This window comes from Alosa sapidissima, chromosome 1 (assembly GCF_018492685.1).
Source record: "Alosa sapidissima isolate fAloSap1 chromosome 1, fAloSap1.pri, whole genome shotgun sequence".
Classification (NCBI taxonomy): domain Eukaryota; kingdom Metazoa; phylum Chordata; class Actinopteri; order Clupeiformes; family Clupeidae; genus Alosa; species Alosa sapidissima.
The window spans coordinates 37092542-37120134 of NC_055957.1; the positions used below are offsets into that span (position 1 = coordinate 37092542).

The window sequence follows — 27593 nt, forward strand, 5'->3', positions numbered from 1 at the left end:
CCGGAGTCAAATTCCTTGTTTGTTTTCGCAAACCTGGCCAATAAAGCTGATTCTGAAGTGTTTTTTCTGATGTCCAACAAAATCCGCAACTCATCCTCAGTGGTACACAAATAAGATAACAGTAGCCATACAGAAGCAAAAAGACACAGGATAAAAACAATAAATATAATAAATACAATAATAAAAAAAATATTATTATACTATTTTTACTATTTTATTATTATTGCACATTTGTATTTGCAGAAGGACTGCTATTGCACCATTATTTATTATGAATATGAATTTATTATTACCGTATAAGTCGCATCAGCTAAAAAATGCGTCATGAAGAGGAAAAAAACATATATAAGTCGCAATGGACTATAAGTCGCATTTATTTAGAAATGTATTTCACGAAATCCAAGACCAAGAACAGACATTTAATCTGGAAAAGCAAGTTATTCAACTACAGAATAGCACACAGAACAGGTTGAATAGGTGTCTGGTAGTAGCCTCACGAGCCAGACCCACATCAAGATAGTATAGTAGTATAGTATAGTATAGTATATATACTCTTTTGATCCCGTGAGGGAAATTTGGTCTCTGCGTTTAACCCAATCCATGAATTAGTGAAACACACACTAATCCCGGCGCAGTAAGCTGCAACAACAGCGGCAGTCGGGGAGCAGTGAGGAGGGCTTCTACATACTCGACGCACCCGACCGGTAGCGCGACACAGTGACGTCAAAATGACGTAGATCTTGCTGGCGCGCCAGGATTTTGGGGCAGCCGTGGCCCACTGGTTAGCACTCTGGACTTGTAACCGGAGGGTTGCTGGTTCGAGCCCCGACCAGTGGGACGCGGCTGAAGTGCCCATGAGCAAGGCACCTAACACAACCATTTGCTGCCTCTAAGGTGCATCTAGATTTCTAGGCTAGTCCGGTAGGTATGTTAACGTAACACAGTTATTCAGCTACAATATTTAGCCAGCTTGATGTTGGTTAGCTTGGTGACGAGGAAATTAAAATGTCAGTTCCTGGCTGCACAGTTTGTTGTGATGATGTCTCCTTTCTGCCAGATGTGGAATATTAACGATGACGAGACGTTTGTTTGCTTACCCTCGTTTGAACTGCCGTTGTCCTTTGCTGTTTAATTGGCCGTGCATTCTCCGTATTGTAAGTCAGTATAACATTAAAATGAGTTTAAAGCCATTCTGTTTTTGTTTTTACCTTAAAGGGGATTTCTGTTGATTTTTCACATATAGCTCGGTTTCTCAAGGTCACCGAGTACACTCTGGGTGCATGAACATGCCCCCACAATGTGGCACTGTAGCTGCCTGGTAGCTTTAGCTGTTGGCTGCAGCAATTTGAGCTAGGTAGTAGATTGTTTTAAAAACAATTCTCATACCGGTAGTACTCAGTGACCTCAAGAAAATGATATCTAGGTGAAAAATCGCCGGTATTCTCCTTTAATATAACAGCTTCAACGTCATTTTGAAGGCAAACGTATATGTAATAGGGAGAATGGTACACCTTCCCAGCTGTAGGCTACATGTCTATTGAGAACCAACCTAGCAATTTGGCTTTCCCCCAACTCGGACAATCACCAACTACTTTACGGCAATTGTGCAATAGTCTTCCATTAAAATTGTATAATATGACCTTGTTCCCTCGCAAATTGCTTGCTGTAAGGTAAAAGAACTACATTGTGCTGCTGTAACTCTAGGTAAGCAAACTGACATGTGGTATTTTCCCCCCAGGGAACTCTCTTGGTTCATCTGGCTCACGGGAGCGCTCTTTGGACTCCGACTCGGAGCTGGACGAGGTGGTTAGGCGACCCAGGCGGCGCCCCCCTCTGGCCAGTCAGGAGAGCGAGACAAGCACGGAGGACGACCAGCTGAGCCCACGGGTCAGCCTGGACCTGTCAGGCACGGTGCCAGAGACGATCCCAGAGCAATCCCCCAGCCACACAGAGACTGAGACGGCAGAGGCAGGGCCAGGGACGGGCGTCTCCGAAAGCACAGACAGGACAGTGGAGGACTGTCCACAGACTGAAGCAGAGCTGGCCTCTGCTGAATAGGAACTGGGCGCCATATTCCTGTGGTTTAGTGTCCAGCACAGGTTTGTTGTTGCATCATAAAACCACACTTAGTTGGTGGATTTATTTTGAAGTCCTTGTTACCGGTATATTGTCCCTCTACTTAAGTGAATGTGTTTGCTTTACACAAGTGGATTTTGTCCTTTTGCAGATTACTGTAGTATACTGGAGTGCCTTTTTTAAGCTCAGGTTATCTGTCTCAAGAGTGCAACAATGGAAGGCTGTTTTGGATATGACCAGAAAATGGAATTCAACCAGTTTTGTTAGCTTATGGAAGAAACAGGTGTATTATCACAGAGTCTACTACATGTGCCATTTTCTGTGTTCTTTTTTCCAAAAATTGTGTAGATTTTTTTTATTATTTTTGTGATGGAATTTTAGTAGCTACTTGTATTAATGTCACGTTATTCAAACAGAGGAGTTACAGAATATCTTAAATGCAGTATCTTTACCTGGGAATGTAGTTTTTTTTATTTTCATTTAAGTTGTTTCAGTTAAACCATTTGGTCATGTCACCTTTTCATATTCAGAGGCCTGTTAGTACTACTCTTCACCCTCATTGTTACCGAGATGTTTATTTATGTCATACAAATTCATTTATTCAAGGTAAATTGACTTCAACTATGCTTAAGAACAGGAAAGCATTAACTATTTACTTGAAATTCAACTGTACATCAGGCTTCAAGGAATGAGTAGTGAGACACAATATATTTCTCTTTTTGAAAGTTTTCTTAGTACGGTATGGAGAGCCAGTCATGTACTGTAATGGAGCCAAAGACTGCGGTTGCACTGTTAATATGGTACTTCTTATATATGAGCATACTGTAGAGTGCTGCTGCCAACACTGATTACTTTCTTTAGTACTTGATTTCAGCATAATGTTCTTAAATATGGTATGATTTGAACATTTTGCACAATTCAACCATGTATTACTGTCTCTATAAGGTCACAGAAAGTGGATTTTAGGGATCAGATTTAACATTTCCCCATCACATAGTATTTGTCTCCATTTAGTCCCACTACTGCTGGACAGAGTGATGTATTCCATACACAGGGTTCCCACAGGTCATGGAATTTCTGGAATATCATGGAGTTTTGCTAAAGTCTATTCCAGACATGGAAAGTCAGGGAATTTTATCATAACTGGGGCGAAGTCATGGAATATCAGGGAATTTTGTTGTAGAAGTTTAGAATATACTTGCCAAAACACATACAAATGTATTTTCACACAGAATTGGTGTATATCTGGTTATTAGCTTTACTGCATGTTTAAGTGGTGATGGGGAGCCCAAGTTTGTTTCCTAAATACCCATTTATTCATATTCCGCTCTAAAAAAAGTCAAAGATTCTTGAACGCTATGCGGCTGCTCAGAAATCTTCTCATTATAGGTCATGGAAATTCAGATTTTTTGTCATGGATAGTCAGGGAAAAGTCATGAAATTTTACACTTGACTTAGAGTGGGAACCCTGCATACAGTAGGTCAACAGACCAGGAAACATATTTAATCCTCAGGTGTGTTTCCCTTAAAGTATTGCTGGATAGTAGGTAAATCACTTTACATTCGGGGATTGGCATTGGGACACACGGGGTGGCATGTTTTGAGGTTACAGCTATATTTTGGGGGTTGAAACTTTTTTTCTTCATTGTAAAATCAGATGTGATCACCAGTCACCTATGTCTACTCATATGGACAGCTCTGTATTGCTTTTGATTCCATAGCTACTGGTATTAACTGGATGTATTTTATGAGATTATTGTACAAGACAATGAAATGCTCTTAAATTATATAAATCTAAGTAATTACAAGTACAGACTGTATGTAAAAAATGTTTTAATAAATGGTCATTTTACACAACTCTGTCCTTTTGATTTAGCAAGAATTATCACAGGTAATCAAATAGAGGGGGGAACAAGGTTGTCATATTTTTGCCAAGTCTGCTGAGTGTATTACGTTCTCTCGATGTTCTGACATGTATGAAATGTGTCCACTTCAGTGAAATCTTCACTCAAGGTTTTTCAGAAAGTCTGCCAAATGCCTGTAAAGAAAACAAACAGGGCTCAGGTTGCATGCATCCACTTTATGTTGGCTACTGATTGCCGCCAAGTCGACGCTTTATTGCAGGTACGATGGAACATTACCTGGAATTTGGTGTACAGACATACTCAGCCCAAACAAAACATATACACAGAAGACCAAATACAAGATGTCTTAAAAACAAATACAGGAAGTCTGGCCCCCCTATAGTTCAATAAATAAGAAAAATAAAATAGATAAATAAAACAAAAGTATTAGTGCCTTAAAACAGACTCTGAAGGGGGACACAGTCAGGTTATGAGCAGATCAGATTCTGAGGGATGATGTGTGTTGAAGGCCTCACTGCCTGGGGATTTGTGCTGTTGGTGAATCGGGAAATTCTGGCTGTAATGCTTTTTAACCTTTTCCCTGAAGGAAGAGGGATGAAAAGGGCATTGGCAGGATGAGAGGGGTCTCTAACTATTTTAAGTGTTCAGATAGTAGATTCTTGATGTCAGGGAGGTCCTGTCCTATGATTTTAGATGCTGCCTTGACAACCCTATTTAGCGCCATCTTGCTGTCGGCTGACAGTGTGACCAGACTGTGATAGAGAATGTGAGAAAACTCACAGCTCAAAGTCCCTCATCCCAGCCTTAGACACCTTAGTTGACGTAGAAAGAACAAACGCTGGTGAGCTTTAACAATATGGCTGAAGGTAACGTTCCATTTGAGGTTGGAGGAGATGGTGGTTCTCAGAAACATGAAGCAAATTTTTGTTTTTGCAGAAGTCTACTACCATCTCCTTAGTTTTGGAGATGTTAAACTTAAGCTGTGGTCAGTAATAATATAATATTATCACTACTACAATGGTAGCATCCACAAATTAGAAAATCATGACTGAGTCAAGGTCAAGGTGTGAAACAGTCATTGGTATAAAATTAAATAGGGAGAGGGGGTAGAACACAGCCCTGGAGAGCACCAAAGCTGGTGGACATTGGCTTACATCATTTGTTGTTAACGCTCACCACTTGTGATCTATTGGTTGAGAAATTCAGTATCCATCTACATGTGGACTTTTTTACACCAAACACAAGGAGTTTCTCATACAGCCTCAATGGTATGATGTTATTAAAAGTAGAGCTCAATGAACAGTAACAGTGCATATGTGGCTTTCTCTTCTAGGTATTGTGAGATGTTATATTGCCTTTGGCACAATATGCATGTAGGCAGATAAAGGTAATTTTTTAATGATAAAAAAGGGATGAATGAGTGGATGGAATCTGATCCAACCTGTCTTTCCATGCTTGACTAGCATTTCAAGTTACCTGTACATGGTTGTACGAGATCAATAGATAGGAGGGTTGATGTACGAGTACCTTTATTTCTACTGTACAAGTCTGTATGTGATGTACCGGCCAGCAGTCTCACTAGGTCTGATGATCTTCACCACCTGACAATTACAGAAAACCAGTCAGCATTTACTCTGACCATAATGCAACACTAAAAAAGAGAGAGAGACATTCAAACACACATTAAGTCAATACATACAAAATTAGAATGTGATGGTGGTGGTCCCCATTTTGGAAATGGAAAATACTGCCCAGTCATTCTGTGTTGAACTCTAGCAGTGTAATCGGTGCAGTGTAATCATAAGTCTAATATCTACACCGAGGACAGGGCAGGGCTGTGTTTAGCATTCTGGCTGCTAAACACAGCATTTAACACAATTTGGGTAGGACAGAAATACCTTTACAGAACAAGCAGCTTTGGCCATATCTGCCTTTTACTGTTAAACACCTGAAAAATATTAAGCTGCTGTTTTCTTTTTTATGACGAGCACTATGCTTGAATGATTCATGACTGAATGGAACGTTGCATTTTTAAGCGCCAGAACTGCTTATCATGTCGTGACAAAGTTTACACCAATCATCATCTTCTAATGCATCTTCTAATGTATGTTGAAATGTCCATTCTCTTTGCCCTTAACATAGGCTATCATTTGTGCGCGAAGCATGTTTCAATTAAGACAGAACACAAGATATTTTTATTGCTGTAATATTGAATGATTTCATGAATAAAGCGTTGAAAAATTGTACGCACAGTGCGTACAGGATTACGGCTGGCGGCGCCAATGACCGAGGGCATGTCATTTCATTCATCCTATCTACAATGGTCATCACTAATATATTGCTAATATTTACACCAAAGGTGTGTCTGCATTTCATCCTAACTACGAAGATCATTACTGCATTAATGTATTCTGAAAGATATAAATAGCTGTGGCTGTTAATTGCAGGATAATGCATTGCGCTACTTACCTGTCCTCTTTTCAGTCCAAAGTATCTAGCCACTGGGTCACCTGCCTGAATCCTGGGTAACTGGCTCTCCTTAAGCTTACTGTTAATGTCAAGGTCTTTAACTCATAATTGATTACTTCATGTAGTGTTTCACAGTTTAATTTCAAGAATATTACCCAATCACCAAAGACAGAAAGGATACTATCTGGCCAGCAACTCAGTCACTTCTTCCTTGGTCATGACTATGTGTTCAGGAACAAGCTACAGTGACAAAATTAATTAGATTAGCGATTCAGAAAGATAAACATGCGCAAACATACATGACTGACTAGCGTCACGCTATCAGGCATTTCAAAAAATTGGAAGCATAGATTGCTGTGATTGTAGGTGCTTGTAACTTTTTATGAAATATAGTATATTATCAAAATTGAAATTGCTAACATCATTAATCAACAGCGTGAACTAGGGGTGTTTACTTTTCAATGCAATGGCTGAATCCAAGTAAACGAACACTGTAAATCAAAGAGCAGATATGAACAAAGCAAATTGTGACGTAGATTACTACTGAGGTTTCAAAAGACATGCAATGAGCAACATGCAACATCTCACCTCGTGCTCTGTAATGTTGATAAGAAGCTCTTGTTGGAGAAACTGCTCCAGGATGTATTTTGGCGCCATGTCAACAAGAGACTGGGAGAGTGGCAAAATTCACTAATATTATTTACTGAGATGAAATAATGTCTAGCATATCAGACATATTTTGCAACTGAATAGTGGCTTTGAGGATGGCAATGTTAGGATTATGCCTACAGTAACTTATATACACAGGAGAGATGTTGAAACAATCAAAATAAACAATTATTACACTCTCTTCTTTGGGCCATTTTTGATAGGCACTGACGTGCAGACTGAGCAGCAGTTTTGGAGATGCTCTGACCCAGTCTTCTAGCCATGACAATTTGGCCCCTGTCAAAGCCGCTCAAATCCTTGACACATCAACTTTGAAGACAAAATGTTCACTTGCTGCCTAATACTAATACTTAATACTTCCCATCCACTGACAGGTGGCATAACGAGATCATGTGTTATTCACTTCACTACTTAACACTTAACATGATCAGTGTTATTCACTTCATCTATCAGTGATCATAATGTTATGGCTGACCGGTATATGCTGCCAAATGTGTTACAGTGATACCTGTTTCGCCGAAGGCGTCATTCCCATCTGTACTACGATTATGGCTCTGGTAATGTTTTCTTCCTGCATGCGCTGACAGTACATTTTGATCGTCTTGATTCCAACTTTAGGTTCCTCTGTAACGACCAAAAAAAATACAATATAATGTTTTGGTGGGTGGGCAAAGGAAACAATTCAGATATGAATAATACATGCGTAAACTCCCACGACCAATGTCCAAAAGAATGAATAACGTTCAACATTAGGATCTCCATGGACATTGTTTACCTGGGAAGAAAACGAACATCTGATCAGTGGGATCATCGTTGTGAGCCACCAAAACAGTAAGGTCTGTCCGTCGTGGGCGACCCTCACTTGGTTTATCGCCGAATTGACTTTTAAACTCTTCGAGTGTTTGGTCCAACTCATCTTGTGTCACCAGATATCCTCGATCATGGCATAACTGATAAGCAAAAATAAATAGTGCATTATAACTCATCACATCCCACTAACGTGCAAACATTCAATGTGCAGTGGACTGTCTATAAATTAAGTTAGCTAGCTAGCTAACAATAACAAGTATTTTTGAACAAGGCCTAATCACTTAGAAACGTACCTGCATTATCGTTTTACGGATTTTCCATAACCTGTAAGTCTCCTCTTCGTCATCCATAATAGTTTTCACCCAGTAATATTAACAAAATACACTACTTGGTACTCAAAGTCTAGCACGTTTTTCTCTCTCATTCAAATCCAACAATATCCTAAAGAAATTTCCGGAAAAGCAATCACGTGTTTGATCTGTAGGGCCCAAGTATGGACCCAACCCAGTTGTCTGCGCTTTCGCCTGTAATGCTCTTATCATTCAGATGGCAATTTAAAATACATCCTTGATAAGAGGAACAGTAATTAAGTGAAACTATCACTGTGTTTTAATAAATATATATATATATACACAATTGTTTTAATTCTGGTTATTGTCTGGCAGTACAGTGCAGCAATGAATTTATAATTGGGCGGACCCTCAGCTGACAGAGTTGATAATGTGGCTCATTCAGCGGACGTTAGTGTGTTCAGCCCTCGTCTGGTGTAAAGGGTTTAACAGAGCAATGGTAAGTAGAACGCGTACCTTGCTTGTTATAATAATGCATGTATTGGAGAAGTAAATTTACTATTATGAGTACGACTGGATAGGCTAATGTCATAGGGGTCAAGGCTATTTTTGTGGACGCGGTGTAATGTCGGTGTAGTGTAGTGTACGTAGCTGTAAACAGTCAAGTTAGCGTTGGTCCTGTCCAGAGTTAACATAAACAGACAGCTAGGCAGTGTTCTCTCGTAGAGAAATCAAACAAGAACAAATAACTGCCTTAATATATATGACAAAACATATCTGCATCTCCCGTAGCTCGGTTTACTGAGGCGAAAATAGCTGGCGAGTCCTTATCTTACGTTGTGTAACTAGTGATGTGCAATTTAGGTGCAGTTTAGATTTGTATGCTATCTCCAAGACACTATCTCATATTCACGTTTTAGTAACGTCAAAAATGCGTGTAATGTTGTTGATTGATTTGCGAAATGTTAATTTATCTCATCCAGATCGCTGTATAATCGATTCTCCCCCTTTCTCAGCAGGGATATGGATTTTTAACACATCCCACATTCACACACTAGCTCTTGGATATCACCAGCCAAATGATTAGGCCTACTAAGTTTACTCTTCTAGGGTGCGAAGTAGTCGGTCTTTACTGCTGATATCAAAATATCGGGGACTGTTGTGAGGCCCTGATGTAGAAATGACCAATAATGAATTATTCCATTAAAAAAAAAAAGTTTTACAGCTGTGTTTTTGTCTTCAGAGGCCTATTTTTTACCAGTAAAGGATTAGTGTAGAATCTGTTTAGGCTCACCATTACCACCTTCAACATTTGTGTGTATTGCGTCTCTTAAGCCAGTTAAATCCCTGGACGAGGTGGACATGAGGGTGCATGGGATAGTGGTCCAGGAACTGTTAACATGCAGTGGGCCTAGAGTTGTAGTCATTGTATTTCTCTGTGTAAAGTCCAGAGATTGCACAATTGGTCTTGAGCCACTCCCAGATTTTTGAAATGGGCATTATCAGCCATTTCCTTTTTTAAGAGATTTCTCCAATCTTCTCCCCTGACCACTTTTCTTTGCACATACTTTGACATGCAGTGTGCACAGGGGAGTGACTGGCAGAGTGCCAAATCCATTTATGAGTTCTCAGCAAAGGACATAGATGGAAATGAGGTATCTCTTGAAAAATACAAGTAAGTGATTTCTGAATAGCTCACAAATTCCAATACTTTAAGGTCATTTTCAGTTCCCTTTTTCAATACCAGTAAAAGTTGTGACTGCTGGACATTAACATAACCCTTATTATAATATGTTCAAATGCACAAAGGACTACTGAAGTGTGATTACTCCTGTATTGCTTGTAGTCTACGGTTGTTTTAATGTTCATTTGTTTTCTTTGTCTCAGAGGGTATGTTTGTATTATCACAAACGTTGCCTCCAAGTGAGGCAAGACTGGCGTAAACTACACTCAGTTTGCGGCAATGCACGCCACGTATGCTGAGAAAGGTTTACGCATCCTGGGCTTTCCCTGCAACCAGTTTGGAAGTCAGGTAAAGAAGAAACCGATATCAAACCGCATTCAAATGAGGGCCCCACCAGTCAGAGGGATCGAAATAGTTAGGGACTGATGGAGCCTGAGGTGTTTGAGTATAGTGAGAGATTAAAAGTCCATGTTATGATTGTGGTTGAGGATCTGATGTTACTTTTGGTTGAGGGTGTGATAAAATTATTATAATTTTGGAGATCACTGAACAATCTTTGGTGTCAAGCTTAGGTTCTCTATTTTGATATTTTGCTTTTACTGCACTTTAGCACACATTTCCTCATGATTCAATTCATGCTACACAACAGTTAGGTTTGGACTCTTCACCACCAGTATTCACTATGATTATGATCAACTTAGAGATGTTCTTTGGTGTAAGTTGAACTGTCTGGCATCAACATTCCATTCATTTAAAGTGAGAGACAAGTAATTCTTGTCACATTTGACAGTTATGTGGTGCAAAAATTGAGTAAATTGAGAAGGTAAATGTGCAGATTAATATGTAGCGTGAGGACGGATGAGGTGGTGTACAATTGAATGTACCCAGATGACACTCTGAAGATGTGGTTCTTGTCCTCATCACTGTAGGAACCTGGTACAGAAGCTGAGATCAAAGAGTTTGCCAAAGGCTACAATGCTGAGTTTGACCTCTTCAGCAAGATTGATGTTAATGGTGACAATGCCCACCCCCTATGGAAGTGGATGAAGGATCAGCCCAAGGGGAAAGGAATGCTTGGGAAGTGAGTTCCTTCAGCACATACACTTTCATGTTGCCAACCTCAGCATTTTAGTAAACACAGACATTCTGTGTTTGCGAGTATAAATTGGGCCGCCCCTGACCATAGTTTTGAAATTGGCTCAAATTGGCCTATTTTCTTTTTGTCTGTGTTTTCGCTTTTCATCACTTAATCATAGTTTTATGTAATGTAGAGTGAGACAGGTTTATCAGATTTTGGACAGACTTCTTAAGAAATGTGTGTAAACAGGGGGAGACATCTGTGGTGTTATTGAACACAAGACCAGTGTGCTGTTGATGAAAGAGGAAGGCTCAAGAGAGTCTGCCATTACTTAAATAAGATAGATAGACTAGTATTTCAGACATCCTGGGTCCAGGCCGTAATACACCAGTGGCCATGAACACCACAGTCAGATGAAACGCAGGTATGGCGGGGAGGGGCAGCTATACATTCTAATGTGTTTACATCCAGTATTGGGAAGGTTGCAGATGGGCAGCCATTTTTAACTGGCGTATTGCCAAAATTGTACCAATCAATTCTTTCAGCTAGTGCACATGTGGGAGTTTACCTGTCACTTCACTCTAATCTGATGTTACAATGTTTATTTTTCATAGCAACATCAAGTGGAATTTTACCAAGGTAAATATATCTAGCTAATTTGTTCTTAATTCTATGCATCCATCAAGTGGTATTTTGAGTAGTATATGTCTTTAACTAATGGTAGTAAAGATCATGCAGCCAGTTTTGTTACTGCTGTGCTTTTAGTTCCTGATTGACCGTGAGGGGCAGGTTGTGAAGAGGTATGGACCCATGGATGATCCAAGTGTAAGTTGAAAGTGTACATTTTATGTAATCACTACCTTGCACATTATTATTATTTATTATTAGTAGTAGTAGTAGTAGTATGATGGTGATGATTGATTATTATTATTACTGTTAATATTACTATTGTTCACTATTCACTATTTAAATGTAGGCTATTTGGCTTTACTTTAAACTTTTTACTTTAAGGATAATGTAATGTTTATTGTTGTAAGTCATTTTAGACAGAGATTGCGAGTAACATAAACATAATCATAAACATAATGTCTTTAGTTAGATGGTTGTGTTTCTTGTTCATGTGTTCTTTTCATATTGATTTCATATCTTGGTGTGTGTGTGTGTGTGTGTGTGTGTCTGTCTGTGTGTGTGTTTTGACAGACGGTGGAAAAAGATCTGCCCAAGTATCTGTAAAGAGCTTCCGGTCCGTCCCCCCCTTCCCTCCACTCTCCCTTATTCTCCTGGGGCTGGCTGGCCGTGTGGGTGCCACTGCCCAACTGAATGACGGCCTGACCGTAAACCTGTCTGTCAGGGAGGTCAGGCCTGATGAAACTGGCGTGCATAACCATGGGGTGGCCCCTTGCAACCAGCAAACCTTCAGGAGACAGGGCTGAACTAATTCCCCCTGCACTAAAACACTGGGTTTGAAATTGTTTATTAGCCTAATAAAATATTGAATCTGATGGTTCTGTTCTGGCTAATTGTTGTTTTGTTAAAGTTGTGTTAGAGATGTGTTACGGTTATATGTGTTCTGACACTCAGCAGGTGGTTTTAACCAAAGCATCTTGCATTATAATAGATAATGGTAAACAACACATTAATACTGTAAGACAGACAAATATAATAAGAAACATTGTAAGAGCATTCTTTATTGTAAATACAATTGCTTTATAATAATAGCAATATCAGTAAAGCCCAAGGAAGATATAAAGATATACAAAACATGTATGAAGAAGGGAGCTGATAAATTGACAAATAAATTTGAATGGGGCAGAACCAAATAGACAAGTAGATTGTCAGACATTTTTTTCCATAGCATCTCTATTAGCAGTATCAAACAAAACGCAAGGCATAAAGATACATAATCACGTACAGTTAATACAGTTACTGTATAATACTATTAAACAACTTGCAACACTACAATTAACCACATATTATTCACAGTAGACAAAAGATGAAAATCATTTTACTCTATATTTTGGTCTTGGTTTAAACTCTGTGTGAACTGAATTTTGTCAAGGATCAAGGATGAGCTTGTTGGTAAAAGAGTACTTCAGTCTGATCCTGTAAAAGCACAGGATCCTGTATCTGCGGTTTGATTGTAACAATTCAAATTCACTATTTAAAACATGATTCAGTAGTGAAAGACAATTCAGATCTTTGCAGTTATAATGTGACTATATCATTTGATGTGAAAAAATACATTCTGTTTGTTGGGCTGTTTTGTGATGTAAGAAAACAATCTATTCTCCCAGGACATTTGTGTTGATGTAGTCTACAAAGTTGTTTTTTTAATATAAAGAGAAATGTAGTTTTTGTTGAATGAAATTAATGAAAATACTTTTAGGATTAAAGTACTGTCCCTTAAGTCTGAGGACTTTTAGGTTTTCCCAATGAAATTGGGAATTAAGGGACAGCACTTTAATCCTAAAAGTATTTTCATGGGAAACACACACGACATGCAAACCTTGAATGCTGACAGCTGACTCGTTTTGTGAGAGAAGTGCAGGGAATAGTGTGAGAAACATCAGTGTAATGCTACTGCAAATATTCAAATTAGGCTACAAAACAAGTAATTTATCAAAATAATAAAAAAAAAATAGTGACAGTAAATTTGAACCTGTATGTTGGATTAAACACAAAAAGACACATTTGGACAACTATCGGCAAAACCGTTTAAAAATGCCAAAAAATGGCCGATATATCGGCCAAACTGATATATCGGTTTACCTGTACCAGCTATTCTATCCTCAGCAGGACAGTTTGTCTGCAAACTGTATGATCCAAAAATAACCAGCACTTCAATCCATGATGTTCGCTGTGCCCTGTTTCGGAAAGTGAAAGCCAATGTGGATACTTGGCCACCAACTCAGGATGCCTTGTCTCTGCACCTCATGAGGGCCCACTATCAAACAAAGGTTTTTTTAACAGTCCCTAGTGACCCATCCACAGTTGCCCTCACCAACCAGTTGTGGTTGGCACATAAAGAATGGAATGCTTGTCCTCCAGCTTTTAACCAAAGAACCTGTACAGGCCAGGTGCTTGGAGCTGACGATATGTGGATGCAAGGAAAGTGGTAGTCAGTGCAGTACCAGGCAGTGTTGATGTCGACAAAGTGGAATATTTTACAGTGGAGCATGTGGGTGTGCCTGTGCAGTTTGGTGCAAGAATACTCAGGTACTCACATCATTATTATTGAGTTTTGCCATGCAACTATATTGTTTCAGATTATTTGGCATGATATTGTTTTTCCTGTTTTGTAGATTAGATTTTAATTGAAATAATTGCTGCCATCTTGACCAGGACTCCCTGGAGTCACTGTGTCTCAATGGGACCTTCCTGGTAAAATAAAGGTAAAAAAAAATAGATTATGCCCTTGGATGCATGCATGCATGTTTTGTATTGGGAAGGTATTCATTATCAAAACAGTAAACTCTTCTTTTGTGTCCCTGACCAGGACTCAGATTGAGCACATGGCATGGTCCCTGGGTGCCTTCTGTTGGCTGCCTACCTGAGTGTCACTGCTTGGATGGGGAAAAACATACAGTACCTTTGCCATACAACTATTATATAGTTATTACTAGGGGAGACTGGGCCTGGTTGGAAAACTTTTCACTCTCGGTTATATTTCTCCGTCTTATGCGTTAAAGTGGTCAAATTGTGTTTAACTGAAAGCTTTAGCCTGACGAGCCAGACCCTGGGCACTCACCGTTCGCAGTGCTCAGTCCGAGGGGCGGGATAATCAGTTGTCTTTCAAATTCCCTCAGCACGCAATAGGACAGCGCTATGAGTCCCATGCGTTTCCCACCACCGGAGCTAGTTGGCTAGCTCAAACTTTTGCCAACTTAATAAAAGCTTAACTCATGTCACACTGTTCACCAACAGCAACATTATCTTATTTGTTTTCAAGTAGCAGGGAATTCAAGCCAAACCGTTGCAACTTTGCCATCAATCGTTATGTTAAGCCCGCCTAACGACTCTATACACGATTTGATTGGCCTGATAGAAGTTTAATTTTCCGAGCTCACAAGCCAACGGAGAGTTGCTAGACTAGCCCTGGCAGCTGCCGCTAGAGTGCGTCTAGATTTCTAGGCTATGAAAGCTTAGGATCTCAGCTAAATACTGTATATTTTCAATGTCAAAAAATGATCCCTTGTTATATATTATTAAAGTAGGGTTGTGCACATGTGCCAACCTGCCCCAGGCACGGGGTTGGTTGGAACACCCATGTTATAGTCCTTTGCCGTACTCCTTTTGCTTTTGCTTGAAGTGTTCATCTATCTCACTGCCTGTTAAGCTTTGCTGAAGTCTTTCCTGTGTGTTTTTCTTCAGTAGGACCACTGTCAAGATCAATTTGCTCCCTACCGATTTTTTGTTTTTACTTCAAATGTTTAAAAATGTCTGAAATGCTTCCAAATGTAAAACTATGTTCAGTAATTACAATAACGATGTTAAAACAAAGATTGATGATGTTTTTATGTGCAAAAATACACAGTTTATAAATTTGTCACAAAATAGCCATAGGGAATGTATGTGCCAAAATCAGTGTACCAACCTGCCCCGCCCGTATTAAGACAAACTTTTTTGCACAAATGCTGTTAGCCTGCTAACATCAGTCATCTCAGGTTTTCAAACTTAATTTTAAATTATAGCTGAGTCCCCTAACAATCAATTATAATGAATACTTTTTTTATATCCTTAACTATTATCCTTCTAGGATGTTTTTAGTGGAAGGTGCATATTCTAAGTTTTGACACTACAAAATTAAAATGTTGTTCTCACCTAAAGGGTTAATGACTTGGAGACCAGTTACATACATGAGTTTACTCTACTCAATAAGGCCGTCAGTTTAGTGTTCGAATTTTGTTGCAACCTGCCCCTGTTCCAACCAGCCCCGGTCTCCCCTACAAACTAGTTACTAACCCCTAACCCTAAAGAAGTGAGAGAGCAGTTATGTTAGGATGGAATTAATAACTATAGTGATATTTCAATTAAATATAATTTGTGTTACAACCTGGTACTTTAATGAAGTCAAATAGCACCATAGACCACCATCTACAATTCTACATTTCCGCCCTGACATTAAAGTATTATAACTTGTGCAGCATTGCACTGTCTCTCCCTACAAGCTTTAAACTTGCTTAACTCATTCCCATAGATAGGGGTACTGATTGATAGAGATTGTGGGATACTATGTTTCCAAGCTGATATTCACTTTGAAAACTGGTTCTCTTTAGGTGGAGATTGTTTTTTTTTTCACGGTCTAGTTCTGTTGCCTCATACACTGTACAATACATGTTCACATCAGCAGTTGGTTTTTATTTGATACCATTTTTATGTGTATGGTCCTTGTGGTTGTGGAGATATTCAACATTTATTGTTGGCATGTCATGTTGAGCAGGAAACCAAAAATTGCCCTGAAATTGTCACACAAAAAAAACCCAGCTTGACAACCACCCTACCACCCTAATATCTTACCTATCGGTGCCTTCTACAGTAACTAAAAACATAGGGTGACAGCTTGCACCAAAACATGTCTTAACCGAAAAAGTCTTAACCGAAGCCCTTTTCAGAATTGGCCCCCTGACTATAATTTGTTGTGTGATTGTGTGATTCACTCCTTTATAAAGTTTTGTTCAGACTGTTGATCATCTTCTCTGGATCTGCTGCCTCATGCGAAATCACAGCTGCGCTGACACAACAGTGCCCCTTGTGGTGTGATACTCTTGTGGTATTTATTGATATCATGCTTGCATATAAATTGGATTACATTGCACATTTGCCAAAATTACAGTAGGTAACATGGAAGAAAATGGAAGCACTTTGGGGGGAAAAAATCCGCTTTTACCACTTTTAAGAATATAGTGTTAAAATGCCCAAAAAAACTTTTTCTAAGCTGACAACCTGAACACATGTTGAGGGGTTAAATATTAATACGGGATAGGTTGTATGCTTGTATACCAAAAAGTGTCCGACAAAGTTTTAATATCAGTTTTGGGCCCCTGACTATAATAATGTAGTTTTTGTTGACTGAAATTAATGAAAATACTTTTAGGATTAAAGTACTGTCCCTAAATAAAGTTTTATTTTATTTAGCTAAACTTTGAGGTTTTCCCAATGAAATTGTGATGAAAATGTGGTTGCATCTTTTTCATGAATTGTGCTTAACTTTTTGTATTGTGTGTTGAAGAGTTGTATTATGAGAAGAAACCTGTATGTAGGATGAGTAGTCTAGGCTTAATGCACAGAACGGTCTATAGGAGGCGGCATTGTTTACAATATTTTCATTCACCATGGACTAGCCTATCTGTTTTATTCAGAATTATTTAAGACGCATCAATAATAAAATAAAAGACACATGATTATTAAAATCCATAGAATATATCTTCTTTAGGTGGCAAATGTTTTTTTTTTCTGTCTTAGGCAACGTTTTGGCGGTACACCGATTCTCCATCTGATGGTTTAACTAGGCCTAATGCCTGTCGTCTGTGTTGAATTGCATTTTATTTATGTTACATTAATTTACAAATGTAATAGGCAAAGAGAGCTAGATAAATTGTCGTCATTTGAAATACAATTTTATGAGATGATGAAAACCTACCCGCGTAAGTGACGTAGGTCCGCTACTGGCGTATTAAGCCTTGGTTGGACAGTGTGTGGGACAGCTGCGTCGAGTGGTTGTCGGTGGGAAGTCTGTACGCTGTTCGGAGATACCGAGGTGATGTGCCAAAGGGAGAATGAAGGTCGAAACTGGGAGATGGAATGCTAGCATGTAGATAGTCTGTTTTTGCACAGTCCAGATGACAGTGAGTAAACATCTTCCATCAATCCATCGCAACAAAGCCCTATCTGAGCTAGTTAAATGGAAGGAGCAGCGAGGCTATCGGAGTTCGGGCAAGGCACTACATCATCTGCGGCTCTAGTGCCCGATGATACGGAGACCGTCATCGGTGTCAGTTATGGGATGGACGGAGGTGATTCAGGTATGTATGACCTCTACACCACAAAACAATCACGTTCTTCAGTTCATCATTCAATGCTTGGGTCTTTACACTGCGTGACGAAAAGAAAGCGTGTGGACTGTAGCATATGCTTTAACGTTATCTAGACGCGTGCGCGGTGGTCCTACACTCGGCTGCGTGTTTTTACAAATCCAGATATGCAATATTGGAAAGTTATTGGCTTACAATCACCGTTATTTTATTATGCGTAATGTAGAAGCCAATTGCATCTTCATAATTGTGCGTTTCTTTCCATTACACGTCACGGACCTATCTCCCCTGTTACTAAACTTGCATAGGCTATATCGTGTTCTTGTGCTTAGTAGGCTAACGTTACAACACGTGACCTCGTATTTGACTGAGAATGCTCTTGCCATATCTTATAAAACTCTTGGTAGCTATGGGTATGCCATTTCCTTTAGACTCGACATCTCGTTGGCAATGGCATTGCTCTAGCCTACTGATAAACGCGTAGAATACGAGAGCGTGATGACCAGGACGGACTGGAGGAATAGCGTTACTGCTCTGAGAACCGTGCTGCGCCCATCCTCTCGCGCTAGTCATTCTCCTCCAGGGTAGTGTAGGCTACGTCCAACGTTAAGCATCCTGGGTCAGGATGCTTATCCTTTTTTCAGATGCAGCGCCCTGCATATCATGTCAGCCGTCAGATAGATGGCAGGCAGTTCCTCGGCAAGACTGTATCCAGCTCTTCCAGCTCTTCCAGGCTTATCGAGCTCTTCCAAACATCTTTGCTGGGAGTCTATGAGAATCAAATACTCCTTTGCATATTCCTTCTCATGCCAGCTGTGGGCTGGGCTGGACTGTGATGCTAGGAATGGTCCAAATATCCTTAAATTAAATTGCACCAGAAATGGCACACCTCAAAAGTCTGGAAGGACAAAAAAAGCCAAAAGCCTGATTCATGCCAGGTTAGTGTAGCACTAAAGCTCAACTGTATTCTTAAGCAGGACTCTAATATAGCTACTGCAATAGACCAGAGGTCCCTTAAGCCCCTTACTCTGTATATCAGAATATGCCTTCAACTCTGTTTCAGCCCTGAGACCCAATAGATGCAAACAATGCCTGCCAAACTTGCTGAGGTTATAATTACTCAAATCCATTTTCATTTCACTTTTATCTCTAGTAAAAGACAGCAAATACAATTCATAAGCATGCAAATACAATTCAGGCGTAAACAGCACAGCCTTTTTGAAACCTAATGTAAAATCTGTGCCATCAGTCAGCATATTACGTCAGTCACATTAGGTTTAAAGCAGTATAATGGAATGTTGTACCTAATACTCAACCTAAGCAACATGCACAACATGCACAGTAGCAACAGCCCAGTTGACAATGATGAAAGCTTATAGCATGCTAACCGGTGTGTTTTGGTAGTATATCTGGAAATGAGCTGCTTCATTTTTGGCCACAAAGTTTCCTGGTGCATAGCCTGGGTGGCTTGTGGGAATGGGGATGGAAGTGTGGTTTTATCCTTCACATGAACATATAAATTCATTTGAATGATCTTTAACAATATTGGCAGTGAAACATAACTCTCTGGCAAGTTACTGCATACCTTTGCTTTAGATATATACAGAAGAACAATATTTGAACATGCCCACACAATAGTAACTCCTATGGGTTTGTTTAAGTGTGTGGTATACTGGTTGTTTTAGTGTTATACAGCAATAAGGCCGAGCTGTCTGAAAATAGTTATTTTGTGGTAAATGAACAGTGTAGAATGAGTTTGGACTCATTAAGTGCAGCAGTAAGACTGTGTGATATGTGAATCAGTTGGATGGGACTGTGATAAGTAAGAGTATATATATATAATATATAATAACTGTATATTATATACTCTTTTGATCCCGTGAGGGAAATTTGGTCTCTGGATTTATCCCAATCCGTGAATTAGTGAAAGACACTCAGCACACAGTGAACACACAGTGAGGTGAAGCACACACTAATCCCGGCGCAGTGAGCTCCCTGCATCAACAGCGGCGCTCAGGGAGCAGTGAGGGGTTAGGTGCCTTGCTCATGGGCACTTCAGCCATGCCTACTGGTTGGGGCTCGAACTGGCAACCCTCCGGTTACAAGTCCGAAGCGCTAACCAGTAGGCCACGGCTGATTTGGGGGATTCCATAACAGAGACTTTGTTTAGTGGAATACCCTCAAGCACAACAGTAGAATAGGAAAGTGAACTCTCAGGAAAATATGACTTTGATGTTGGTGTGCTTCAGTACCAGCTGTTTGTGTGTGTGTGTGTGTGTGTGTGTGTGTGTGTAGATTATGGGTATGCATGCAGGGTGTGTACAGACAGGTCTGAGCTGGCTGGCAGAGTTTGCATACACTGTAATTTCCCCCAGGGCTTACCAGACAAACAGAGGATGAGCATAAATATAAGCACTCTGTCAAGGAAATATAGTAAACTAGTGTGGCCATAGCAAACAGAAAACACATTTGGTTACTGTTTTTGTCACTATCTAAATACAGAGGCCAATATTGTTTCCTCTAGTTTTGGTGAATTTTATATTGTTTTTAAATGCATGTTTTCATGTCCGAGCAGGTGGTCCTATCATGTAAAGGTGATCACAAGGGGGAGTCAAAATATTGGCCAAGCGCACTGTCAAATAACAACCTCTAGTGACATTTTGAACAGAGCAGCTCAAAGTGTGGACTCAGCTGAAATGAAGCACAGCGCAGAAGGGCTGGCGAGTAGGGATCGGAGGCTGAGATTCACATGAAGGGGGTTCTCTTTGGGGTTGCTTGTCCTGACAGAGCTGCCTATTGTCTCTTGAGTGGATAATCGATGGAATGTGGAGTGCAATATTGGAAGGCTTGATAACCCAACTGCAATCTTAATGTATGAATGTTTACATCCTTTGATGTGATTCAAGAACTGTTCCTACTGTGAAATCTAAACAACCTTCATTCAATGACATTCATATTGGTATCCTAGTGTCTGTCAGACTAGTACAGTGGCCCACTGCTAAACATCCACAGTATTCTTCAGTGAGCTGTGCACATGAGAAATCATTGCAAGAATGAACAATGCAAATGAAAGAAAATGCAATCCTAATATTTAGTGCTATTATAAAACCAATGAGACATTTGTTCTTAGAAACTATTGATTTAGATATTACAATATAAAGGCGTCTAGTGGAGGTGGACAAACAAGCATATTGACTGCATCTCTGCATTTCTCTGCAAATTGTATGAAGCAGACTTGTCACCAAAAGACTAACTGGAAGAATGTACTCATGGCTACATGGTAACTCATGGTAACTGGCATTTTCTAAGGAGTTCTTCATGACTCAATGACTTCCCAGTACTCCTCTCCTGCTGAAGACCACCATTGTTTGGACTGGTGCGTGTGAGAGATTATTGAGACCTTACTAATGGCTCTATCTCCCTCTGACAGCTGTGGCGTGGCACTTGCCACCTGCCACCACTGAGCAGTGTTCACGACAGGGCTGATAATCGGTGCACATTGCCGTAGTGGCACGGGTGAACAATGTGGTAAGCGCCGTGCAGCTGAATGCTGGTACAGAATTATTCACTTTTGTTTGTTTGTTTGTTTGTTTTCCACTGCGGGAGCCTGGCGGCATGCGTGCTCACTGCTGTGCACATGCGCGCGGCCTGCCGTGTGACCTGACGTCCAGAGTCGGCGCAGACCCTCGGGGCTCCAGAGTGTGACCTTGCGCCAGCTGTGGTGCGCTCTTGTCTCTGAGCGAATATGCCGCATCTCTCGCCGCCCTCTCTGTGCCAAGAGCACGTGCAGCTTAGGTTGCCGTTGTCTGAGGGGGATGGCGTCCGTGACCTGCTGCCGCTGCCTTAATGCATGGCTGGATGGCTTGGCGCACTGCTAGAGGGCATAGCGGGAGGAACGCTGCCACAAGAACCATGCAGTGCCACCTCTAGCCCTGTCAGTGGGGTCTGTGTGGGTGATAAAGGCATTTCAGGCGCAAAGTCAAGCCCTTAGTGATATTCACAGAGTGATTACAAACTCTCATTTCCTCTTGTACACAGGAGAAGGCCAGCATTTCCTCTTGGACACAGGAGAAGGCCAGCATTTTTGGGTACTGCGAATAGCAGTGGGTGGTAGTTATGGGAGCCTCTGTGTGTGCATGCGTGGCTAGTCTGTTTTTGCCACGGCAGCTTTTTAAGAGAAAGCCTTTTACACACACACACACACACACACACACACACACACACACACACACACACACACACACACACACACACATACATACACATACACACACACAGTTTGAGAGAGGGTGTGTGTTCATTTCCTCTTTATGTTATGTTCATGATTAAAGCGATCCAAAGTGCATCCCCGAGCTCTGAGAAGCGGCGGTGTGTAGGAGTCGTCGGTGGGGAGCGGGAACAGCTCCCTCCTCTCGTTGGCTCTCCTCGCGTACAGCAGTCCGCCACTCTAAAGTGGGTGAAATCAGCTTATCAGATCACAGGCCATCCCCTCGGCAGCTGGAGCGCCTGCCTGCTTGTGGGCTCCTCCGCACTCTGGCTGTCAGACGCACACCCTTGGTTCGCGCCGCTGTGTCGCGTTACGTAAGGCTTACATAAGGACAGCGCTCCCCACTGCTGCCTGAGGGCATCACCAAAGTCTACTCCGCGTCCGCCACAAAGGATGCACTTGTAGGATGCTAACTGGCAGACCTGTATGATGCTAACTGGCAGACCTCTCGGCTGTGGAACTAGTGTATGTGTGTTTTTTGGCGTGTGTGTGTGTGTGTGTGTGTGCGCGTGTGTGTGTGTGTGTGTGCGTGTGTGTGTGTGTGTGTGTGTGTGTGAGTGTGCGTGTGAGTGTGAGTGTGTGTGTGAGAGTATGTGTGTGAGAGTCTGTGTGTGTGTGTGTGTGTGCGTGTGCGTGTGAGTGTGTGTGTGTGCCTGCGTGCTGCAGCTCCCATCAGTCAGTTCCACGGTCGGCTCTGCGGGACTGTGAGTGTGAATCACAGCCCCCTTGTCGAGTCCCGTCGTCACACATGGCCACCCACACGCTAGAGGCGAGGAGACAAGTGCAGCAGAGGGTCGCCGCAGGTCTGATGCAGAAGAGCATGCATCACATGCAGCATGTCAGACAGCTCGGGATGTTCCTTTATGAAGGGATGCGCTATAACGTGTGCAGTGCATTAATATTGGTACAAAGATAACGGAAGCTGCAGAATACTGCTACAAATATTCTAGTGATATCGCACTGGTACTCTATCCTACAGTCACTGGTGTTGGATTTGTGATTTGTTGATTAACTGTATTTCTTTGAGTTGGTCTACCATATCTGCGTCTTCCTGAGGAGTATGTGTGTGCCTGTATGCCTGACTGTGTGTGCTTGTGTCTTCATAACAGACCATGTAGATCATCCCATGGTAAGGCAGGAAGCAGAGTACAGAGGATTAGCCAGGAGCAACAGTCATGTAAGATGGCATGATGTCATAAATGATGAGATATGATGTGCGTGTCTGACTGAGAGAACATCTGGTTTAGGTTGAGTGCTTAAGTCATGAATGCATATGTGATTGCATGTTTGTGTGTGTGTGTGTGTGTGTGTGTGTGTGTGTGTGTGTGTGTGTGTGTGTGTGTGTGTGTATATGTATGGCAGCTGGCCTGTTGAGATGGTCCACACATAACCAAATGCATACCGACAGCAGGTTGACACATGATCAAAGCCAGGAGGCTAAACAGCCTGTGTTCCATGGAAACCTGAACCACCAGGGCTTGTTTTACTGTTGTCGCAATTGGACAGCAGGCTTGAGACACAGTGACTCTTGTCTTTGTGTGGTTTACTACAGTGTGCTTGTTTGCTTATCTCTGCGTTGGAAAAGGCTGACCACCCCCATGACATTCACTTGTTGCTTGTTGTTTACCAAGCAATTGTTGGCGATTGAGAAGCCATACTCACACGTGAGTCAGATAACCTCGCCCATCGAGGGTTTCATAAGAGCCATGACTCGGGCTACACTGAAGCGTGTCCTGTGGCTATCTGAGTGGATGGATCTCCAAAGCCATTCATCCATCAGCACAGTAGGATTGGCCAAGGTTGGTCCTCCATGTCTCCCTCTCTTGCTGCAGAGGAAGGCCTGGGTCTGGGAAGGCCAAGAATGCAGATTAAAGCCTTGTCTCCTCTCTGGGCAATGTCCAGCGATGCTATTGAAGTAAAGTGCTATTTTTTGGTATCCTTGCATGGTTGTTCTATCTTGACTGTAGTTTGACCGTACCTAGAGAGCAGAGGTGAGGGACAGAGGCAGGGAAAGAGGCAGGTAGTGGGAAGCTGGAAGGATACGTAGTCAGCTGTGAAACAGGATTTTGTCCTGTTAAAAAAACAAATCCCTGTGTGTGTCACTGGTGATTTGTACACCTCCTTCTTAATAGCCCATAACGGTGCTCACACACCCAGTGAGGGAGCAGAATGTCCACTCTGAAGGTCAGAGGAACATTTCCCTCACACAGCAGTATTGGACAGATGGGACTGAAAATGTACTGAAGTGAAGCCCTCTCTGATCAGTGCTCAGGCTCACTCTAAAAGCGACCTCTGATCTGACCACGGACCATGTGTGTGTATGCATACAGGTGATGAAAACTGAGCTGCTGATTCAAGGTAAAACAGGCATCCTTTCACTGTTTACTGGTGTGCTGTTTAGTGAGTTGCTGCTATTGTTGTTTGGGTGTGTGTGCATTTTAGTGGAATAAAATTTCAGTGTTGTTTCAGTGTTGTAGAAACAGAAGGTCACAATCAACACAATAGCCACAATAACCTTTAATGGCAACACACTTTAAGCTGTTGATGACATCAAGGCCTGGGGAGACCGAAACACTCGAGATCCAGCCAACATCAGTGTTTCCTATACATTGACTTATTTGTGGCGGCCCACCACAATATCAACATTGACCACCACATACTGATTTTCCAGGTTGTGCTAAATTGTGCTTAAATCTGGTTAGCATCATAACCACACTGCGCTAATTTGTTAAAAACTGTTGCATTCAAGTTAATTCTGCAAACCTACCACCACAAATAGAATTCAATTCTGTGGGAAACACTGAACAACCCACTCTACATCTCTCTTTCTTCCCCCTTACTGTACCTCACTTGTGAGGTATATCATCACCAGTCATCAACCATCCGTGTGTTGGCCCTCCTCTCACCCATCTCACCTGAAGTCCCATCCTCGACTGCCCTATTACTGTCCCCCCTATCTGGATTCCTGGCCGGTACAGCCTAGCGACCCATCACGTGCCTATGACAACTCTGCCCGGATTCCTGGCCCGTCTGCCGACCCACCACATGCCCCTTGACAACTCCCTTCCCCTGGACAATTCCAACGCTGGACTATTTGAACTTTCTGTCACTAAATCAGGATTAATGAATTATCATACCGGATACGAAATCATCCCACCTCTTGTAACTTTCAGCTCAAATTATTTAAACACCATGTCCTATTCTCTACACCTGACTATCATATGCATTTCTCATGTATACAGGCCTTACTGTCCTGTACTGACCCTAGGCAGATGGGTTAGGCCCTTGAGTCGTGGATCTGCTCGAGGTGTCTTCCTATATGTATCTCCAATTCTAGGGAGTTTTTCCTCGCCCCTGTTACCCATGGGCCTTCTTTCTTTCTTTTCTTTTCTTCCTTTCTTTCCTTTTTTCTCTGATTGCCTACATTCTGTAAAGCGCCATGATACATGTGTAATGTTTTGGCGCTCTATAAGCACAATAAATTGAATTGAACATGTTTGGGTTCATCAGCAGTTTGATGATAATCCCCGCTCCTCACACACACAGGTACACACACACACACACACACACACATACACGCACAGACAAGGCAGGCAGCAGGATTAGGGTCAAATGAGAACAGTCTGGGCCTCACAGGTAAAAGAGCTCCACAACTGCCGTGCAGATAAAGGACACCATCCCACTACTGTAAATGTGTAAATCTGTACATTGTTTACCCTCAGCACAAATGGACATCTGTTGACATAAGTGTCATACAACATGTCTCTCGTTTCATTCAGTTCAAATTAAGGTTGTACTTGTCTTAAGAACGCACAGTCTTTGGCCACAGTTACTTAAACGTATTGTTAAGGAATGAGTTTTGCTCCTCCACTGTTCTAGAATGTTCTCCACTTCTCCTGCATTCTGCTCTGGCAGAGCTGGCACTAGATGCCGAGGGCCTGTGTGTATAATGAGCTTGTGCTGCTAACGAGCGTCTCTCCTTCAGTGCCCTTGCCCCTTCAGAGCTGGCACTCGGCTCCTTTTTGCCCCTGGAGTCTCCTGGGCGGGCACCAGCCTTAATCTGAGCTTTCCGATTGGCCAGCAGGAGCTTCAGGTCACCATGGGACACCTGTTGTCTTGCACAGCGGCTGTGGGGCCAGATTAGAGCCGCTGTCAATCCAATTGAAGGTTTCTCCTTCTCATCCCTGATTTGTCCACAAATAGAAGAGAGCCACACAAACCCTGGGCGACAGGCAGCAGGCACGGTGGTGGGATCCTGGTGACATTTGAGCTTCATTGTATTTCCTCTGTGCTTTTACGCGGTGACTGTGTCTGAGAGAGGCGCAAACAGCCCCTTGGGTGGATTGCGGGAGGATAGCGACTGCGTGGGTGAGAACTCCAGGCTTCTGTGATTACTGCTGCCTCTGTGATTCTAGATTGTTCTGCAGTTTAATCTTTTGTAGCTTCTGCAGCTTTCATCTTTACACACTGGTGCTTTAACACTGGAGTTGTTTTGCTAAAATGTCTTATGTAATCCGCATCCCCCTCTTCACAGTTTAAAGGTCTTTCATGTCGGCCTTATCTTTTGTCAGAGCCTGCTGGCTGGCTGGCACATTACTGGTGCATTCAGAGGGGCCTGCATCATTTTGATATTTATTAATGCAGTTCAATATCTGATCTGACTGTCGAGTTTAAAGGCAAGCTGGGCTGAATAGCTTATTAAAGGGTCTTTCTAATTGATGTTTGGAGGCACTGACATTGAGTCCATATCTGCCTGGCTGGCGGTGGTTACAGGCAAGACCTGTTCTTCAGCGCTTTCTGAAAGAATACGTGGAGAGTTGGGGTACAAGCAGAGTTACAGTATTGTATAGTCATATGGTGCTCGCGCAGGACTAAAACACAGTCAGGTAAACTGTAAGATTTCAGTATTGTATGAGGCATGTGGTGGTGGAAGTGTGTTGGCCTTAGATGTGTTTGCTGTTTTGCCTTGTAGTCGGCCAGTTTACTCTCAAGCATGCATGATGCCTGAGCCAGAACATCACACTCCCAGTCACTGGATCAGAGCCAAGCCGCAGTTTTGTTGATTTTTCCACAGCTGTGAATGATTGAGGGAGAATGGAGCAGTTGAGAGGCGAAACCAGGGCTGCCAGTTTCGTGTATTATTGCGGACATCTGGTTGCGACGAAATAGACTTTGCACTCTGAGACACATCTGCCACAGCATGATGCACCTGCATCATCCTGCTCCTTTATGTAAATATTTACTCATTCAAAACCTGCTCTCGATTCAGTCCAGATCTCAGCCTATTAGGAGTTTTCTCCCCATGTAATCACAAAGCTAGTCATTTTATAGACACGCTGGTGCTACTTAGCCTG

At 41.8% G+C, this 27593-nt stretch overlaps 4 protein-coding genes across 11 annotated transcripts in view; 3 read left to right on the forward strand and 1 right to left on the reverse strand.

Annotated features, from left to right (window-relative positions):
• The window catches only part of arhgap45a (Rho GTPase activating protein 45a), a 32023-nt gene extending 28090 nt beyond the window's left edge, over positions 1-3933 (forward strand). For 2 of the 3 annotated variants that reach the window (XM_042092661.1, XM_042092676.1), the window contains exon 23: positions 1739-3933. In XM_042092661.1, coding sequence (XP_041948595.1) covers positions 1739-2058 — 320 coding nt within the window. In that variant the 3' untranslated portion in view covers positions 2059-3933. The remainder of the gene's footprint in view (positions 1-1738) is intronic. The other variant, XM_042092670.1, reaches the window with a different exon arrangement.
• LOC121709354 (DNA-directed RNA polymerases I, II, and III subunit RPABC1) lies at positions 3893-8365 on the reverse strand. Its single transcript, XM_042092682.1, has 8 exons — positions 8183-8365; positions 7855-8029; positions 7588-7703; positions 6999-7079; positions 6592-6650; positions 6411-6489; positions 5469-5542; positions 3893-4114 (listed from the first exon to the last, which is right to left on the reverse strand). The coding sequence occupies exons 1-7, from the start codon at positions 8237-8239 to the stop codon at positions 5477-5479; spliced, it is 633 nt and encodes a 210-aa protein (XP_041948616.1). The 5' UTR covers positions 8240-8365; the 3' UTR covers positions 3893-4114; positions 5469-5476.
• Positions 8366-8545: 180 nt separating this feature from the next.
• LOC121721216 (phospholipid hydroperoxide glutathione peroxidase-like) lies at positions 8546-12443 on the forward strand. Its single transcript, XM_042107961.1, has 7 exons — positions 8546-8678; positions 9760-9854; positions 10067-10211; positions 10793-10944; positions 11556-11580; positions 11707-11766; positions 12142-12443. The coding sequence occupies exons 1-7, from the start codon at positions 8610-8612 to the stop codon at positions 12172-12174; spliced, it is 579 nt and encodes a 192-aa protein (XP_041963895.1). The 5' UTR covers positions 8546-8609; the 3' UTR covers positions 12175-12443.
• A 5191-nt stretch (positions 12444-17634) lies between these two features.
• The window catches only part of pip5k1cb (phosphatidylinositol-4-phosphate 5-kinase, type I, gamma b), a 32557-nt gene continuing 22598 nt past the window's right edge, over positions 17635-27593 (forward strand). For 5 of the 6 annotated variants that reach the window (XM_042091556.1, XM_042091533.1, XM_042091550.1 and 2 more), the window contains exon 1: positions 17635-17963. In XM_042091556.1, coding sequence (XP_041947490.1) covers positions 17843-17963 — 121 coding nt within the window. In that variant the 5' untranslated portion in view covers positions 17635-17842. Of the gene's footprint in view, positions 17964-26518; positions 26608-27593 lie in introns of those variants that run through there. The other variant, XM_042091572.1, reaches the window with a different exon arrangement.

Bases quoted from the DNA above. Each gene is read 5' to 3' on its own strand.
- LOC121709354 (XM_042092682.1), bottom strand. From the start codon at position 8,239: ATGGATGACGAAGAGGAGACTTACAGGTTATGGAAAATCCGTAAAACG. The intron at 8,030-8,182 runs GTACGTTTCTAA...TTTGCTTATCAG, and splicing joins TCCGTAAAACGATAATGCAG to TTATGCCATGATCGAGGATA. The intron at 6,651-6,998 runs GTGAGATGTTGC...TTGTCACTGTAG, and splicing joins TCAACATTACAGAGCACGAG to CTTGTTCCTGAACACATAGT.